Below are 17,147 nucleotides of genomic sequence, written 5' to 3' on the forward strand. Positions count from 1 at the left end.
TTATTGATTATTCCTTAGATTTCAAATGAATTAAATTTGAACCCAAAATGTGACACATTGACTAATAAAGTAAGTTGAGAGTTATGTGCTTTTGATTTTTTTTTCATTTGTTGTATCCTCATTGATTGGTTATCTAGTACATTGGTGATAAAAGGCAACGCAATATTCCGTAAAATTAATTGAGATGGAGGAAAAAAAATCCCAAAAGTTTTGTTAAAATATTAAAACGTCAAATTAGCAAGGGTAAAACAATTCAAATTTTCAAAGCAAGTGAACCTGTTCCTTTGCAAGTTGCATTTTTTTCTCCAGTGTCACTTTCGAGAAAAAAATTCATAATATTCTACTATGGTGGAATCAAAACCCTAGATTTCTCTCTTTTCTCATGATTATGGCTTTCCCAAGTTCGACTACCAAAATTTAGTCATTAATCATAAAGTAAGCTCTTTCGATTCTGCAAATTTTCCTCTTTTTTTTTTTTTTTGTTGTTGTAGTCTGAAGGAGCTTATTGTTCTATAAAAAGATGCATATGATTTATACTCGTCGAGTGATTATAGCTTTACTCATTGCTTATGTTGCTGGTGGTGGTGTTGCTGATGTAGAGGTAATAGCTATAAAGAGAATTGATTTTTGTGTTTTTTGCAAAACCCATTTGATTTAATGTTACATACTATCAATTTTAAGTGTCTTATTGATTGTTAATTTGTGTGTTAGATCAATGAAGGTGAAAAAGCAGGTGTAGATGCAGTGATTTTGAGTAGTAATAGCAGTGTGAATGGGAAATTAGATCCGATAATTACAAATAGAGAAAAGGATATTCAATTGGAAAATGATAGTTCGAGTAGTCGAATGAGGTCAAAGGAAGCTGGGGACAGGAGGAAAATGAATAACAGTAGTGAAAGTATTGGTGAGTTGAGGAATGTTGGGGGTAAGAACAAGTTACATGATAGTAGTGTGAAAAGGGGTGATGAGAGAGAAGGATTGAAAGATGGTGAGGGGGAGGAGAAAGGAAAAGATGGTATTTCCGAGAGTGGAGGGTTGGAAGAAGCTGAGAGGGAGAAGAAAGGCAAAGATAGTAGTTCCAAGAGAGATGACAGGAAAGGGGATATAAAAGAAGCTGAACAGCAAGAAAAAGCAAGCAATAGTAGTTCCGAGAAGCAGGAGGAGAAGGGAAAGGTTCTGCCTGATGGAATTCAGTCTAGAGAGGTGATATTGCCTACAAGAAAGGAGAGCTTTCATGGAGAAGAATGTGATTCATCTTATAGTTGCACAATAGAGGAAAAGGCATTGGTTGCATGTCTAAGAGTTCCGGGCAATGGTATGTGTGTGGTCCTTCAAATTTTTCCATATATAGATATAGCCGCTTCCTTTCATATTTTTATCAACAAAGAAGTTGCGGGATTGTCTGTACATTATGACAATAAATACTTTTGCCATATTTTCCTATAGTTGATTAATTGATTCAAATTTATCCTTCTATATGTCATTAAATATGCATTTGAAGCTATTTATATACTTAAAAAGGATGGTTTTAGAAATGTTCCATAAATGACTCAAAATGAGAAAGTGCTCATATGCTGGAGGTAGCCTTTTAGTTCTTTGTTGAATTGGCATTAAACATTTTATTTACACCTTCAAGTGCATTTAGAAAGAACATTTTTTTTTCTTATTTTAGGCTGCCTGCATCTCTTTGTCTTCAAAACTCACTTTTGTGCAATAGTCTTCAGATGGAAACTAAGAGATTACTTTGTCCCTATAACTATAGTTATATAATTTGTCCCCTCCTTCCTATCCCAAAAGAAAATGATTTTGGTCTGCTCCTAGTATGATCAGTTGTTGTAGAAGTCCAGTTTCAGTATCTACATTTAGAGATTATAATGATAGACAACTTCCATGGCTGGTTTCTTCACATAGACTGTGCCAGTGATATATTCCTATTAGCAGTTTTGGAGAGGGAAATGGAACATTATCCTTTTTGAATTTACTGCTTGAGAACATTCTTTAAGTGCGGGAGTAATCACGGAAGACGAAAACTAATTGGAGCTTCATATATAGCTTGAGAACATTCTTTGAAGTGCGGGAGTAATCACGGAAGACGAAAACTAATTGGAGTTTTATCAATATATCAACTTAGTCTCAAAGGACAAGGTCACTTCAGGCACTGCTTTCTTCCCCTGTCTGTAAAAGAATAGTCAGAATAGTGACTAGTCGTCCTACTCACATCCATTACTCCTCCTTGCTTCAAGTCCAAAAGAAGTTGGGGTTGGCCATGGAAATCCTCTGTTAAAATAGGTAGAGTTAAGTGGACTTTGATGCATCAGCATTTAGTATGCTGTGGAAATTATTGCATCAGCTCACGTATGATATTAAAAATTTAACTGCACCCGTCCAAAATAAAATTGGTGGTGCTTCATATGTATGATGTGTGCTCACTACGCATGTCTTTTGCGAATGTCTCAAAGTATTCCATTAGTATATTGCATTATAGGGGAACACAACACCATAAGTAGGATTATCTCCAGGCGGAAGTGTCTATCCAGTAATCTGATGGATTATTCATTTTTTTCCTTAATTCATGCCATTTCAGCTGGAGTAACTAGTATAACCTGTTGCTTTTCCTTGCAGAATCTCCAGAACTCTCACTTTTGGTTCAGAACAAGGGAAAAGACACTGCCAGCATTTCTATTACGGCTCCTAAGTTTGTTAAACTAGAGCATAACAAGATTGAACTCCAAGGGAAGGAAAACAAGAAGGTACAATATTTTACTAGCAGTATCTCAGAGCATTCTGAATTAAATCTGATGAATAGGTGGCCACCTTGAATGTTGACCTTCCCACTTGAAACCCAATGAGCTTAAATCCTCCAAGAGCAGAGAGATTTTGAGGATATAGCTCTTTCCACAGTGTTGATGTTCTCAAGATGGATTTGCTTATAGGATAACTGTGATTTGTCTAACCTTAACTTTAAAAAAAGTTCTTACTTTATCTAGCACCCACTTTTGGAAAGAATGTAGAACTAAGTGAGGAAATAGAGGTTCTGGTTATCTCTATAAATGGAAAAGAATTCCAGTCTCTTTAAATGGTTATCTCTGATGAATAGGTGGCCACATCCAATGTAAACCTTCCCCACTTAAAAACCTAAGCTTAACTTCCCCCAAACCAAAGATTTCAGGAAATATTTCTTTCCACGGTGTCGATGTCCTCTAGGTTCAGAAACAACACATTTTCTATCTTTGAACAATAAAATATAAGGGCAAGTGACAAGAATGTGCCACCAAAACTTAAGGGCAAGTTCTACAAAGTGGTGGTTAGACCGGCTATGCTGTATGGGGCGGAGTGTTGGCCAGTTAAGACTTCTCACATTCAAAAGATGAAAGTTGCTGAGATGAGAATGCTGAGATGGATGTGTGGGCACACCAGGAGCGACAGGATTAGAAATGAGGCTATTCGGGACAAGGTAGGAGTGGCCTCGGTGGAAGACAAGATGCGGGAAATGCGACTGAGATGGTATGGACATGTGAAGAGGAGAGACACAGATGCCCCAGTGCGGAGGTGTGAGAGGCTGGCCATGGATGGTTACAGAAGAGGTAGGGGTAGGCCGAAGAAGTATTGGGGAGAGGTGATTAGACAGGAAATGGCGCAGTTACAGCTTACGGAGGACATGACCTTAGATAGGAGGGTGTGGAGGACCCACATTAGGGTAGAAGGCTAGTTCATAGTCTCGTTATTCTTCTCTATTCATAGGTGTAGTAGTGCATTACGATCTCTTGCGCTTTGACTTCTGATTTCTGTTATTTCTGTTATTATTTATTACTTTCTATGCTTTGATTACTCAATTTTACCTGTGACGCTTTCATTATTTATTTAATCGCTATTTGTTATTAGTATTTATTTATTTGTATTTATTTGTTATCTATTCGTTATTTGTTTGTTGTTTTTCTCATAAAGCTTTTAATTTTCTATTCTTATCTAACATTTTTTTATGCATTTATGCTTTTACTGAGCCGAGGGTCTCCAGGAAACAGCCGTCCTACCTTGGTAGGAGTAAGGTCTGCGTACATTCTACCCTCCCCAGACCCCATGTTGTGGGATTTCACTGGGTTGTTGTTGTTGTTGTTGTTGTTGTTGGTGTCGATGTCCTCAAGATGGTTTACCCATAGTATAATCATGATTTGTCATTGGGAAAAGAATATGATTGCTATTTGCCCCTTTCCTCTCAAATAATATTGACAGCAATTCTAGCTATGGCTTACCACTTCCATCTCAAATATCCACAACATCTTTTTCGTTTAAGTAGAAAAAGATGGTGGAGTCTGCAGTGGAGAGACGACCCATCTGGAAAATTGAGTGCCTCGATCAGTTCAACTATTTTATGATGTTAATTATGTATAACCAATATGAACTTTATGGATATCTGAGAAATACTTCTGATGATGGTCCTGAATTAGTCAATATGATGTTATCCTGTTAGTCTGTTAGCAATTTTAAGTTGAAGTATGTCTGGGATATGTTTAGAAGCCTTTGACGGTTTATGTAAGTATTAGCCTTTAGGTAGCTACAGCTCATGAGTTTGGTGCACTGCCCTTTTAACAAATTTGCTGTGTATTATTCTTTGTGTTGTTTGCATGAATGGGATCTCGCTGAAGAAGATATATCATTTATAGTGGTTAACTGTAACAAATACATTTTCTTCAGTGATTGTTTCTGGTATAGCACATTTTGATATGATAATAGAAGTCCAGGAGTGGTTATGGCTTTTGTTTCACTGTTAGGAGTAATTAAAGGTTAATGAGCTGTTTTATTGGGAAGCTTGTTGATATCTGCACAACACTGCTGCTGCTCAGTGATGTGGTTTGATACCATTTTATTCTGAGGTTCCAAAAGGGCAAAAAATCTGAAAAGACTGATCGGCTGATCTGAACAATGGAGAAGAGTGACTAAATCTGTGTATTATTCATCTGCAGGAGGAATCTTTTTAATTACTATGAGATGAAACATTCCTTGACAAATTTCTTCTGTTTTGCGTTCCTTTCAAAGTTGTCTAAATAAGGTAGCATTCTAGACAGTTCATGCATATTGGTCACATAACCATGTCACATGGATATACCCCGTTTCTTTGTAAGTGAACCACCTTTTGTTGATGCTTGATGAGAGCTTAGACATTTAAAAGTATGTAATTTTGCCAGCAGGAGAATTCATCACTTAAAAAGAATTGTTTTAATGCGATAAATGGTATTTTCTAAGTGTTCTGGCAAAGCTTAATATATTAAGTCTTAAATTTGCAAGTGCTTTACTATTTTTAACATGAAGCTGTGATGCTTGTTCCTGATGCAGATGAAGGTTTCTATAGGGAATGGAGGAAATGACAACTTTATCATTCTGAAGGCAGGGGAAGGTCAATGTTTTCTTGATTTCAGGGGTCTGATTGACAATTCTGATAAAACATCTCAGTTCAATTATGCTTTCCCATCCTTTGGAATAATATGTTTGGTTGCAATTGCAATAGTGGCTACAGTCTTGTTGTACATCAAGCGGAGGCTTCTAGTAAGCAGTGGCCATAAGTATCAAAAACTGGACAATGGGTTACCAGTTTCCAGTGGCGGAAAGGTAGAAACTCTCTCAACTGATGGATGGGACAATAACTGGGATGACAATTGGGATGACGAGGAAGTGCCCAATACACCATCCTTGCCAGTCACACCTTCCCTCTCTTCTAAAATCATCTCCACACAACGGTCTAGTAAGGAAGGCTGGAAAGATTAATCTTGATGACTGTCCCTGGAATGTTTTCTTTTCATCAACCTTTTTTCCTTCCACTTGGTAAGTAGAGAATAGAAATGAGTTAATTGCACAGTAATCATGGCATTATGATTCAAATTGTGACATCTCGCCATCTCTGGTTGTCCCTTGGGACTCTTTCATTTCATTATCTTTGAAAAAGGGAAGTTCCATCTGTGGTAACCATACTTTAGCTTGATGAGAATACCCTTTAGCTTGGATTTCTCTTGCCTTTTTCCAACTTTGTATGCTTGCTTTTATGGGCCTATAAAGTCCAAAGCATCGGTATAATAGAACGTAAGAAAATGGGCCTGGGTCTATTCTTTTAGGCTTTTGGATAGCTGGATATGAAACAAACATTGGCCATGAATGTTGAATACAAGAAAATTGAACATCAATAGATGTCAATATGGGCCTACCTTCTTAAGGATTCTTGGATTGAGCAATCTAGTTTTATGCTATACTTGTTATTTTTCTTTCACCTTAAATTTCTGCACAGAGCAGAACAATAGCTTAAGTGTAATGTCAAAGAGGCAGATTCTTGTATCTTTTTTAATCCTGTTTTATGTAATGTTTTTCTTAGGGTCTACGTATATTCCATTTTTTTTAGACCTCACTTGTGGAAACACACTAGGTAAAGTGGCGTATTCAAGATTTCAAGCTAAGATGTAGACATAAATACAATCAAAACTACTACATGTCTTGTAAGCAATGGGTACCAGCAAGGAATTAAATACAGATTTTAGAATTATTCAACAATAAATATATAGGTTGAGTTATAGCAATTATTGTGTTTACACACTACACATATATTGCATTTAACAGTATATATAGGTGAATTGTCACATGATACTTAATTACTTATGATAGATTGGTCTTGTTCACTTGGCACATCTTTTTGGAAGAGCTGTCATAATTTACAGTAGCAAATTAAAGAATGTCATGAGACAAAAACAATCATAAGTGGTTTTTCTATCAACTGTTTGTCACGTGATATGTAGATCAATGACAAATTGAACACTTGGCAAGATGTTACCAGACAACTCAATAGACAAATTGCCTTTTTTTCGTTTCGTTTTATCCTTGGAGTCTCGATTAATTAAAAATAATAATTCGAAAGACTCATTAAAGAGGGCTAATACTCTTTACTATGATTTATTTTTTTTATAGTCAATGTTCGAACTCAAGACCTTAAAATTCATGAAAATTGGTGTTAGCTTTCATCTCATAGTTGACACGTGTCGTCTCCTAATTAAACCAGCATGGACAAAAGCACGTGCTTTTGATGTGGGCCTGACACGTGGTGGGGTCCAGGATAAGAACATGCACGAGAGGACACATGTCGCCACACGTGTCCCGTGATCTCGACAATGTAATTTCCGTTGATTGTGATAGGTCAGTTGTCCTTTGGGACCCACTCACATTACTACTACGTGACTTCAAATTCTTACGGCTATCAAAAATAATCGACGGAGAGCACCTCAGTATACGATCGTGTTGAGAGTTTTGTTATATCTAAGATCAATTTCAATTCATGATATCTAAAATTATATTGTTATTGTTATTATTATTGTTTGTCAGATAGCAATGAATATTATATGATGGCGATAGAAAATTCTTTAGCCTTAAATCAAAACATTTAAAAAAAACTTTCAAAGTTCGATATTCGATTCATTACTTTTTTTTTTTGGATACGATAAAAGCACGTTGAGAATGTTGAGTGTAGCAACCCACTATCCCTTGGTAGTGGTTGAACTAGAAAGGATTTTCAATGTGAAACTATATATCCTTAGACGCATTCCACATTAGAATGAAAAAAAAATAAATATTTTATGAATATTTTGGGGGAATGGGCAAGTAGTTACAAAAAGATGAAGGGCCCAAATGTCAATTTTCAGTTAGCAGGGAGTAGGGACGTTAAATATATTTATCTCTACAATATCCCCCCTAAGATTCTCATCTCCTAAAACTTTTTACAATTTTCATTTTCCTCCCCACAATAAAAAAATAAAATGCTTATTCTATCTCAACTTTTCTCAGTTTATTTTTTACTTATCTATTTTGAACTCTACACACTTTTTAAAAAATATCAATTAATATGAATATTATGATTGTGTATAATTTCAGGTGATACCTACATAATTAATATCGAGAGTAAAATAGAAAAAAAGCTCCCTACCATGTAAGAAAGACTCTATGTATATATATTAGTTTTTCATCTGAAATTCAAATTAGAGTTTGACTAATTCATATTCATGTTGTGAAGGATTCCATTAGGAAAAAGCGCTCTTTATCAGGAAGAAGCAGACTCATCCAAAACTTAAAGTTAAAAAAAAAAACATTCTTTTGATGGTAAAATTATATATATATATAAAATTATCCTCACTTTTTTCTTTTCTTTTCTTTTTGCTTTTCAACGGTCACACTTAGAAATCTCTGCATGGAAAAACTGAGCAAAGAAGAAGTTTGGGAGATTATGCTGTTTTTTAGAACTTTTTTGTGGGGCTCTATGCTTTCATTTCATTTCCCACTTCAAACATCTCATTCAATGTTGTTTTCCTCTTCTATTTTTTATATGGAAAATGGCCTAAAATTCTTTCGAATAATTAAAAATGATATAAAAATATTTCTTATTTATTTATTAAGCTTAAATTATTTTTGATATTCATCTTTAGGTTCAAAAATGATATTTTTTTTATAAAAAAGACATTTTAGGCTCAATAGATGGATAGGGGCATTTTTTTACCATTTTCAATAATTCAAAGGCATTTTAAGTCCTTTTCCATTATTAAAATTCTTTTAAATAAATTTTGACTTATAATTAATTTTAAATAATTAAATTGTAACTAATATTTGGCCACTACGTATTTAAAAAAATTATTCAAATTATTTAATTAAAATTCTGTTAAATAAATTTTTATTTATAATTAATTTTAAATAATTAAATTATAATCAATAGATGACCGCCACATGTTTAAATAAATTATTCAAATGATTTAATTAAAATTCTGTTGGAAGGGCCTAAAATGCCCTCAAATTATTGAAAATGATACAAAAATGTCCCTCATCCATCTATTGAGCCTAAAATTCTCAAATTCATTAAAGAAAATGTCATTTTTGGACCTAAAGGTGGATGTCAAGGTTATTTTAGGCTCAATAAATGAATGAAGATATTTTTGTACTATTTGCAATAGTATAAGGGCATTTTATGCCCTTTTTGTTTTTTATATTCTCAGCAACGAATTCAAGATTTTTAAATTAAATTATAAGTGAAATATGTAATAAATCTTATATATTATGTTGAAGATAGTAAACTCAAACTCGAGATATCTTTTAGTTTTGATACAAACTATAGATTTATAAGTTTTCCGAAAATACTAGTAATATTATAGTCTATTTTTTGTACCAAGCAAAATTTTTATAGTGGTGGATTAAAAATTTAAAATTAATAAGTTATTATAACGAACATTTGTATATAATAACATTTGAACGTACAATCAAATTCTTAATAAATTTCTTAAGAATTCGAACAAAAATTATTAAATTCCCGTGAAGTCATATGCATGGTACTCTACTCGACAACATCATGTATTTGGAATTCCATTACATCACCATATCATTACAATTCCAACATCTTTATATCATCATGTCATTATCTTATTAACTATGATAATAACATTTAGCAAAAGAAAGAACAAGACAAGAGCATCGAAAATGGTAGTTAGCCTAATTTTTGTTGCTTATGTTAGTGGGCCAAATCTTAATCACATTTTTCATTATTCGAATTTGCAGTTGTAAAATAAATAATAATATATTTAGTATAATTTTATAACCGGAGTTTAGAGAAGGTGAAATGTAGATTCGAATCGTGCATTGCCAGACTTATTTTGAAAGTGACGCTTCCAACAATTTATTTTTTGATCCAAGACTCAAATTTAAGACCTTTAATTAGAATGGAGCAGTCTCGCAATTACATGATACCAATGTTGTTAAATATTGTCAACTCAATGAAATTAAATCCCACTAATTTGTGTCATTTTTTTGCTTAATTAAAAGAATCATTATTTGGACCACTCAAGAAGAGATATTAGTATCTTTTTTCTACTTTGCTTTTTTTTTTTCCCGCGTAATCCTTATGTCTCTTTTGCATCTTTTTCTTTTATTATATTATCACTTTTAAAGCACAAAGTGGAAGCTTTTTTGTTCGAATTTCTCCCATGCGTATAGTTAGAAAAGATGTTTATTTATTTATTTAAATAAACCAAACTATATAAATCTCAATGCAGGCAAGACATATCTGATTGAATTAGTCCTTTTTCGAACATTGCGTATAACGATAGAAATCAAACCCGTTCTATAGTTGGCGGGGAGATAAAATGTACTATTGTGATCTAACAAGTTGTGAGGGCCGAGGGGTAGATGTTGACTTGCCCCTTTTCTTACCGTCAAGTAGATTTCACATCGTTTCTTTTTATTAATTAGTTGGATAGGTCCGAAAGTTATAATCCATATAAACCATGTACAATCTATATATAATAACTAAAAAAAAAAGTAAACAATGAATTCAAGGTAACTAGCTATTTGTGTAAAGATTTTTAGTTTAATTAAAAATTTTCTTGTCTGTGATTATATAGGCGAAATCAAGATTTTTAGTTTATGGATCTTAGACACAATTTTTTCAACTTAATGAATTTTTGAATATATTATTTATACATATTAGTGAGTTTTATTGAACTCGTAACTCTAATAGGTGCTCTTTTAATATTCTATTAATATATTTTCAGAGATCTAATAGAGTAATGGCGGGGTAATTGAGCCTAGAGGTACAAAACCTAAAAGATTTAAAGACAAAGAGGATGATTACAAATTGTATCCATTATTATAATTTTCTTTTGTTAATAATTATTGTATGTCTCTTTAATAATAACCACATAGAAATGCTACTTACTAATACAATTATTCTTATTATAATTAATGCAACGTAACCTTCATACTGTTTGTGTGGTTAGGCTATGATTATAACGACGAAAAATGAATCATGCAAAAACATTAAATATCATGAAAAGACAATATGATGGGAACTTTTCACGATTAACTATTTATTTAAATAATTCTTGTATTTATTTTTGGTAAAAAGAAAATACAATGAGAGTGTCTTTTTTTTAATTTTTTATTTTATTTTATGGATCTTTCATATTAGAATTAGAGATTAAGTTGTATGCACGGTATAAAAATTATTTGCACAATCAACTCATTTACAAAATAATTACATGTAACTCTATTTGATTATGTTAATCATAATCTAAAGTAAATGATAAATAATCTCTTATAACAGGTTAAATTCTATCAATAATATTATATATTTAACATAAATGCTTAAAAATGATTGCATTTTGACCTTTGTCTCATTATAAGATCATAATTTGAATTTTGAGAGTCAAATAAAATTAAAAAAAAATTAACCACAATTTATTCGTGTAACTTTTAAATATTGTAAATTATAAATTATAGTATTTTTTTTGTATAATTTTTAAATATGTAAATTATTTTTTTTATAACCTTAAAGATTATATGTACCAATGCATGATTAAAATAAAAAAAAATTTGACTCTCAAAATTCAAATTATGTCATATAAATTGAGACAAAAAACTGCTCTTCTACCCCCCCCCCCCCCCCCCGCCCAACCAAACCCCAAATCAGTTTTTTTATTTTGCCCTACAAATAATTATAATTGTAAAATGAAGAAAGTCAAAATCAAGGTTGTCACATGCATAACAATTATGTAGTGTCAATTACAGTTCCTAATTTGATTTGACTACTTATCATTAACCCATTTTAAGTACTCCACATAGTTCTTTTAAACTTTTATAATTGGGCCATTAGTATATTGTCAATTTTATTACCCTAATTATTTACCTCTTTGCAAGTTGCAACTTATCACAATTGATAAGTCTCTTTACATCATTTTTATATGGTAGGAATTCACTTCAATTTTACCATCACCATCACATCCTTGATAAAGGTGACTTAATTGTTGTAGAAACCTATCAATTTAAACAATTAATTATGCACATGACATTATCTAATTAAACACTTTTTTTTAAAAAAAATAATAATAAATCTTTATCTTGTCTATATACAGTTGCGAGCCAAAAATTTATACTTACAATTTAAACTAATTAATCTTCGTTACCACTACTAGAGCATTTCTTATGTCAAGGGAAGTTTATATATAACCACAAAATTTTGTTTTTATTCTATTTATGCGCTCCTTCCGTCCTGATTTATATGATATAGTTTAATTGGACATAGAATTTAAGAAAAGAAAAACTTTTAAAATATGTAGTCTAAAATATGTCATAAATGTTTGTATAACTATAAATCATCTTTTTAAAGATAAAATAAGTATTTTAAAGTTAAATTATGTTAGTATAATTTTTCGGTCCCCCCTCCAACCCAATTAACTTTAGGGAAATAATCAACGTTTGAACAAAGTCAGGGTATGACCCAACGATAAACAAAATAGTGAAAGTTTTCAAATATTATACATAGTTTAAATAGCAAACGTTATAATGTGCTTATTTATTTTTTCATTTGCCTATATCATACCGAGTAGAGTTATTTAGTATTGGCATTGATTGAGATATCTAACAATTATATGTGAAATAGTCGAGATGAGTGCAAGCTAACTGGAATAACTCGATGTAAAAGAAGTCTTAATGTATTGATTGTCCATTTAATCATTATGTGATATATGTACTTGCTTTGATTTGCACTTTTTTTATAAAAAAAAAATTGAAATAAAATTTGTAGATTTACTGGCAAAATGTTCCAAAACACAAATCTATGAGATGTCAGAATGATGGGGATTGAAAAATAAAATTTTTGGAAACGAACAAAGAAGTGGGAGGAATTGCACATGTAAGAGAAATGGACACTCATATGTAACAAGTAACAAAAATAACATCAAACAAAAACAGTGTAATTTTAAATTTTTGTAGTAGAATCCAAACATTCTTACCAGAAAAAAAAACACAAAATTAATGTAGTCTGTATGCAGAGTACCCATCTCCGTGATTGGCTCGTGTAGAATATATAGTAATTGACTGAGTCGGAATTTTCACTAAGCAAAAATAGTTGTGTTTTCGGTCAGAAAAAAATTAGAAAGCTTCTTAGTATTTTTAATGAGAATCTGTTCTCCATCATGCAGCGAGTTGGTTCAATGAAAAATGGAGGGAGGGAGGGATCGTATTTTAAAATACAAATTTCTGATTGATTAGCGATCGAAAAAATTTCTATTTCTAGTTGTGTACAATCGAGAACGACTCGATTTTCCATGCTCAATTTTGATATTTTTGGTTAATTAAGGAGGAATTATCCTTCGATAATATACAGTAATAATTTATATAAATATTGCACATTAGCAATATAATAATTTGACTTGTTGTGGAAAGTACTTATCATATTTAGTTTAAATATGTATTCCTCCCTCTTCCCACTCTCGATTTTTGAAATATAAAAAGTTACATGGTCAAAAAGTTTTAAAATATTTTTAAAAATATTTGAACAAGTCGTTGTTTATAAGAAATTATTTTTTTCTTGTTGTGATTGGAAGAATTTTCTCTTTAATTAAATTAATAATTGCCATATCTACACCATCACGGGAATTAGTTTGACTTTAACGATTTTGACTTTTGTATAATTGCAACATATATATATATATATATATATATATATATACTCAAATTAATGAGATTTTTAATAATAATATACTCGTGTAATTTTACAAATAAGGTCTGGGAGAAAAGAATGTACATAGACCTTATTAGTTCTTAACTTTGTAAGGTAAGCAATATTGTTTCCCATAAGACTTCGACTCAAAAGAGGCAAAATATAATAGACGTATATCATTAATAAAAAGGTTGTTTCTGATAGATTATCGGAACGTGATTCATCAAGTCAACTGTACATGGAAAATGGTGGGCCAACACAAATTTATTTTCCTTGCAGCTTGTGGTGATTAATTAATTGCTTGATTAGTGCAGATAATTACGTTATATTGGTGACTGGTGTTGAGTATATACAGATCAAATTTGTAAAATATAGAAATCATATTATCAAGAATAATGTGCTAATTATTTTTTTTAGTGATGCAATTGGGACCATGAAATATTTATTCTTAGTTTCTTCCTATTAAATGATTTTCAATTGTTTTTTTTATGGAAAAAAATCCCATAAAGATCTAAATATATATATAGGGTCCCGTGCACGCGGTTAGCACGTGAGGACCCAAATGGTCCCTAAAGTTTGGTATGAGAATGGGATACTCAAATATCTTTATTCTATTATTGAAGAATAGCTTTTAATTTCTTATAGCATGCTTCATTAGTAATTATGGATGGAGGGGAATTCAATGTTTTATGTAATAGTAAAATATAAATATAGGATAAGTTCGGCGTATATTTTAGTTTTTTCAAATTATACTTTTTTCAAATTATACTTGTGGGATAGGAATTATATTGGATATACATGTTTTTTTTGTTGTAGTGTTAATGATATTTTTGATCCTTTGGATATTGATAAAATTTGATTTTAGTCCTTATGATATCTGACTAAGTGCTTATTAAACAATCGATTAATTGAATTGTACACTTTTGATTCCTTTACTTATGAATATTTACAAGTTTATCGTAATTATTAACTATTTCACCACTTAATTACTCATGTGTTGTGTTAAGTTACTAATATTACTTCATATTTGAGGTAATATAGTTATATAAATTGTCAAATACAATATGGACTCATATATTTATGTTGTTGTAGTTAAAAAATGTTGTCAGTCGACTTTGGAATGGATCGAATGAGGGATTCGACTGGACATCTTAGCTATTAATCACTAGAGATATCTTCAGAGCACCAGTGCTCGTATGCTCTGGTATTAGGTTGGATTATTATTGTCGTAACAATCGTCTTAAGAGTAAAACCAAATTGTCTTACAACGACCTATATTTAAGTTGTTTCAATTGAACTGACTAATCAAGTAGGGATTCAATTAAACATTTCAACCATTAATAGAAATTTTGTCAGTGCATCATTTCCCGTAAGTTCTTATATTGGATTTGATTACTATTGAGACAAAGTCATTCGAAGTATAAAACTAAGTTGTACGTCTCATGACGATCTATATTTAAGTAATTACAGTTGTAAAATTCCTAGTTGAACTTTCGCATATGTGTTGACCGATCAACAAGTGAATCGACCGAACATCTCAACCATCGGTAGTGATATCGTTCTGTATTTATAAACTCTCACAATAGAGTTAATGGATTATTATTGTTGTGATAATCATTTGAAGAGTAAAACTAAATTGTCTTACGACGACCTGTATTTAAGTTGCTTCAGCTGAAGTTGAGTGATCACGAGGGATTCAATTGACCATCTTAACCATTGATAGAAATTTCGTCGTGCACCTTATCTCATATGTTCTTGTAATGAGTTGGATTACTATTGCGACAAAGCCATTTGAAGTGTAAAACTAAATCGTACGTCTCACGACAATTTAATCTATATGTAAGTTGTTATGGTTGAAAAAGTCCTAGTTGAACTTTTGGATATGTGTTGATCGATCAACGAGTGAATCGACCGAACATCTCAATCAGAGATTTCTTTAGTGCGCCAATGCTCATAAATTGATTATTATTATTATTATTATTTCATCATGTAATGTCATCTGAAGGATAAAACTAAACTGTCTCACAACGATCTAAATCAACAACTAGATCAAAAGTAATTTCTTATTAGTGAGTGTGATGGGGTGTCCCTCTTATTTATTTTTTTGATCTTAGGATGTTGATGGAACACATGTAATAAGTTGCGCGAGAGGACTTAACTCTAGTGGTGCATGACCACAAGATTCTTCTAAAGGGGAGGATATTGTGGTTCCATGGATTGGACAAGCATATCTTAGTTAAGATCAACCTCGGCCATTGACAGCAACAAAAAGGGTGTAATGTAATGTAATAATAATAGTAGTACAACATACAAACCAACCGCCCATACATATATGCAATCATATTAAAGGCCATTTGGACCCTTTGGCATTTATTCCTTCTATTGTGTAGTTGAGCTTCTCACAACTACTAAAAGCCAATTTACCCTTATTAAAGCCTCTCATACCAAATGCTAACTAAAGCTACCTTTCATGCTTACACGAATTCCTCCGAATTTAAAATTTATAGATTTTTATGATAATTTCAAAAATAAATTATGTGATTTTTATGTTGATCCGTGAATTTTATTTCAGAATACTTAAGAATGTAAGTTGAATTTATTTTAACGGACGACTTTGAAATTAAGTGAAACATTGTTTGTTTAATCTAAAATGTGTTTGAAGCTCTTATATTCTTGATGCGGGATATTATACAACTCAACAACTTCAATTACTATTTACATGTGAATTTTGTTTGTTTTGCAACATTTTACACTTGTCCGGTTGATGTTGAGCAACCATTACTCAATATATATAATATATATCATATCAAACACATATAGGAACTGCCTAAACATTATAAATTCTTGAACAACAATCAATCAGCTTCACTGTCAAGAAGAAATTAAAGGATAACACATCAATTTGAGTTCCATTAAAACATTGCTTTTTAAGACTAAAATTCGATGAAAAGACCTTTTGCATAGTTTAGGTGCATGAACACTTAACACTATGAGCTAAAGAGAAGTAAAGATTTGTCTTCACTCCATTTTCTAAAGTGATTTATTTAAGTTCTTACATTCATTTATTTTGATAACTTAATCTAAATATGATTATAACATATGTCGGCCCTTCTAATAGAAAGAAAAAAAGAACCGATCTTCTTCTTTTTTGTTTTAATTCCCACGTGGTGTTCAATACTTGTGGCCGATCAAATTTGAATTTCCATTAGAAAGTTTCACATGGGAGTAAAGATATTCCCTAACAAATATGACTTCGTACTTGGAGCCTGTAGGACTCACTTCTGAGAGCTTTAATTAAGAACAAAGTAATATTTACCCATCCACAACAGCGTTAATAACTTTTAATAAATTTGGTACGACACAACATTAATCATGGTTCGCAGTCCTTTAAGGACCTCAGTTGTCACATTTACAAAACATATAAATGCTACTAACAATAACAATACTACAAGTGTACAACTATATACATATATATTGCATTATTAATTAATGATATATTATATAGTTTTTCATTCATGAAAAATTCTCATGTGATTGCCTCTCTGTTTTCTGAACCCTTAATGTATCCCAAGACAATTTTGTTTCATTATTTCGTGTTGCTTTCACATACTTCACATGGCTTTTTTCTCTGGATTTAATT

General features: G+C 31.6%; 1 protein-coding gene across 3 annotated transcripts; it reads left to right on the forward strand.

Annotated features, from left to right (window-relative positions):
• Positions 1-254: 254 nt before the first annotated feature.
• On the forward strand, positions 255-6,213 carry LOC129890157 (uncharacterized). Of its 3 annotated transcripts, XM_055965704.1 has the most exons (5): positions 255-435; positions 521-601; positions 712-1,315; positions 2,623-2,750; positions 5,332-6,213. In XM_055965704.1, the coding sequence occupies exons 2-5, from the start codon at positions 521-523 to the stop codon at positions 5,758-5,760; spliced, it is 1,242 nt and encodes a 413-aa protein (XP_055821679.1). In that variant the 5' UTR covers positions 255-435; the 3' UTR covers positions 5,761-6,213. The 3 variants fall into 3 exon arrangements, with proteins under 3 accessions (XP_055821679.1, XP_055821680.1, XP_055821678.1); XM_055965705.1 differs by lacking the exon at positions 521-601 and having other exon boundaries at positions 256-435; XM_055965703.1 differs by lacking the exon at positions 255-435 and having other exon boundaries at positions 448-601.
• The last annotated feature ends 10,934 nt before the right edge of the window (positions 6,214-17,147 follow it).

This window comes from Solanum dulcamara, chromosome 5 (assembly GCF_947179165.1).
Source record: "Solanum dulcamara chromosome 5, daSolDulc1.2, whole genome shotgun sequence".
Taxonomy (NCBI): Eukaryota; Viridiplantae; Streptophyta; class Magnoliopsida; order Solanales; family Solanaceae; genus Solanum; species Solanum dulcamara.

Excerpts from the sequence above, each read along its gene's own strand:
- LOC129890157 (XM_055965704.1), top strand. The coding sequence starts at position 521 with ATGCATATGATTTATACTCGTCGAGTGATTATAGCTTTACTCATTGCT. Across the intron at positions 1,316-2,622 it reads TCTAAGAGTTCCGGGCAATG|AATCTCCAGAACTCTCACTT; the intron begins GTATGTGTGTGG and ends TTTTCCTTGCAG. Across the intron at positions 2,751-5,331 it reads AAGGGAAGGAAAACAAGAAG|ATGAAGGTTTCTATAGGGAA; the intron begins GTACAATATTTT and ends TTCCTGATGCAG.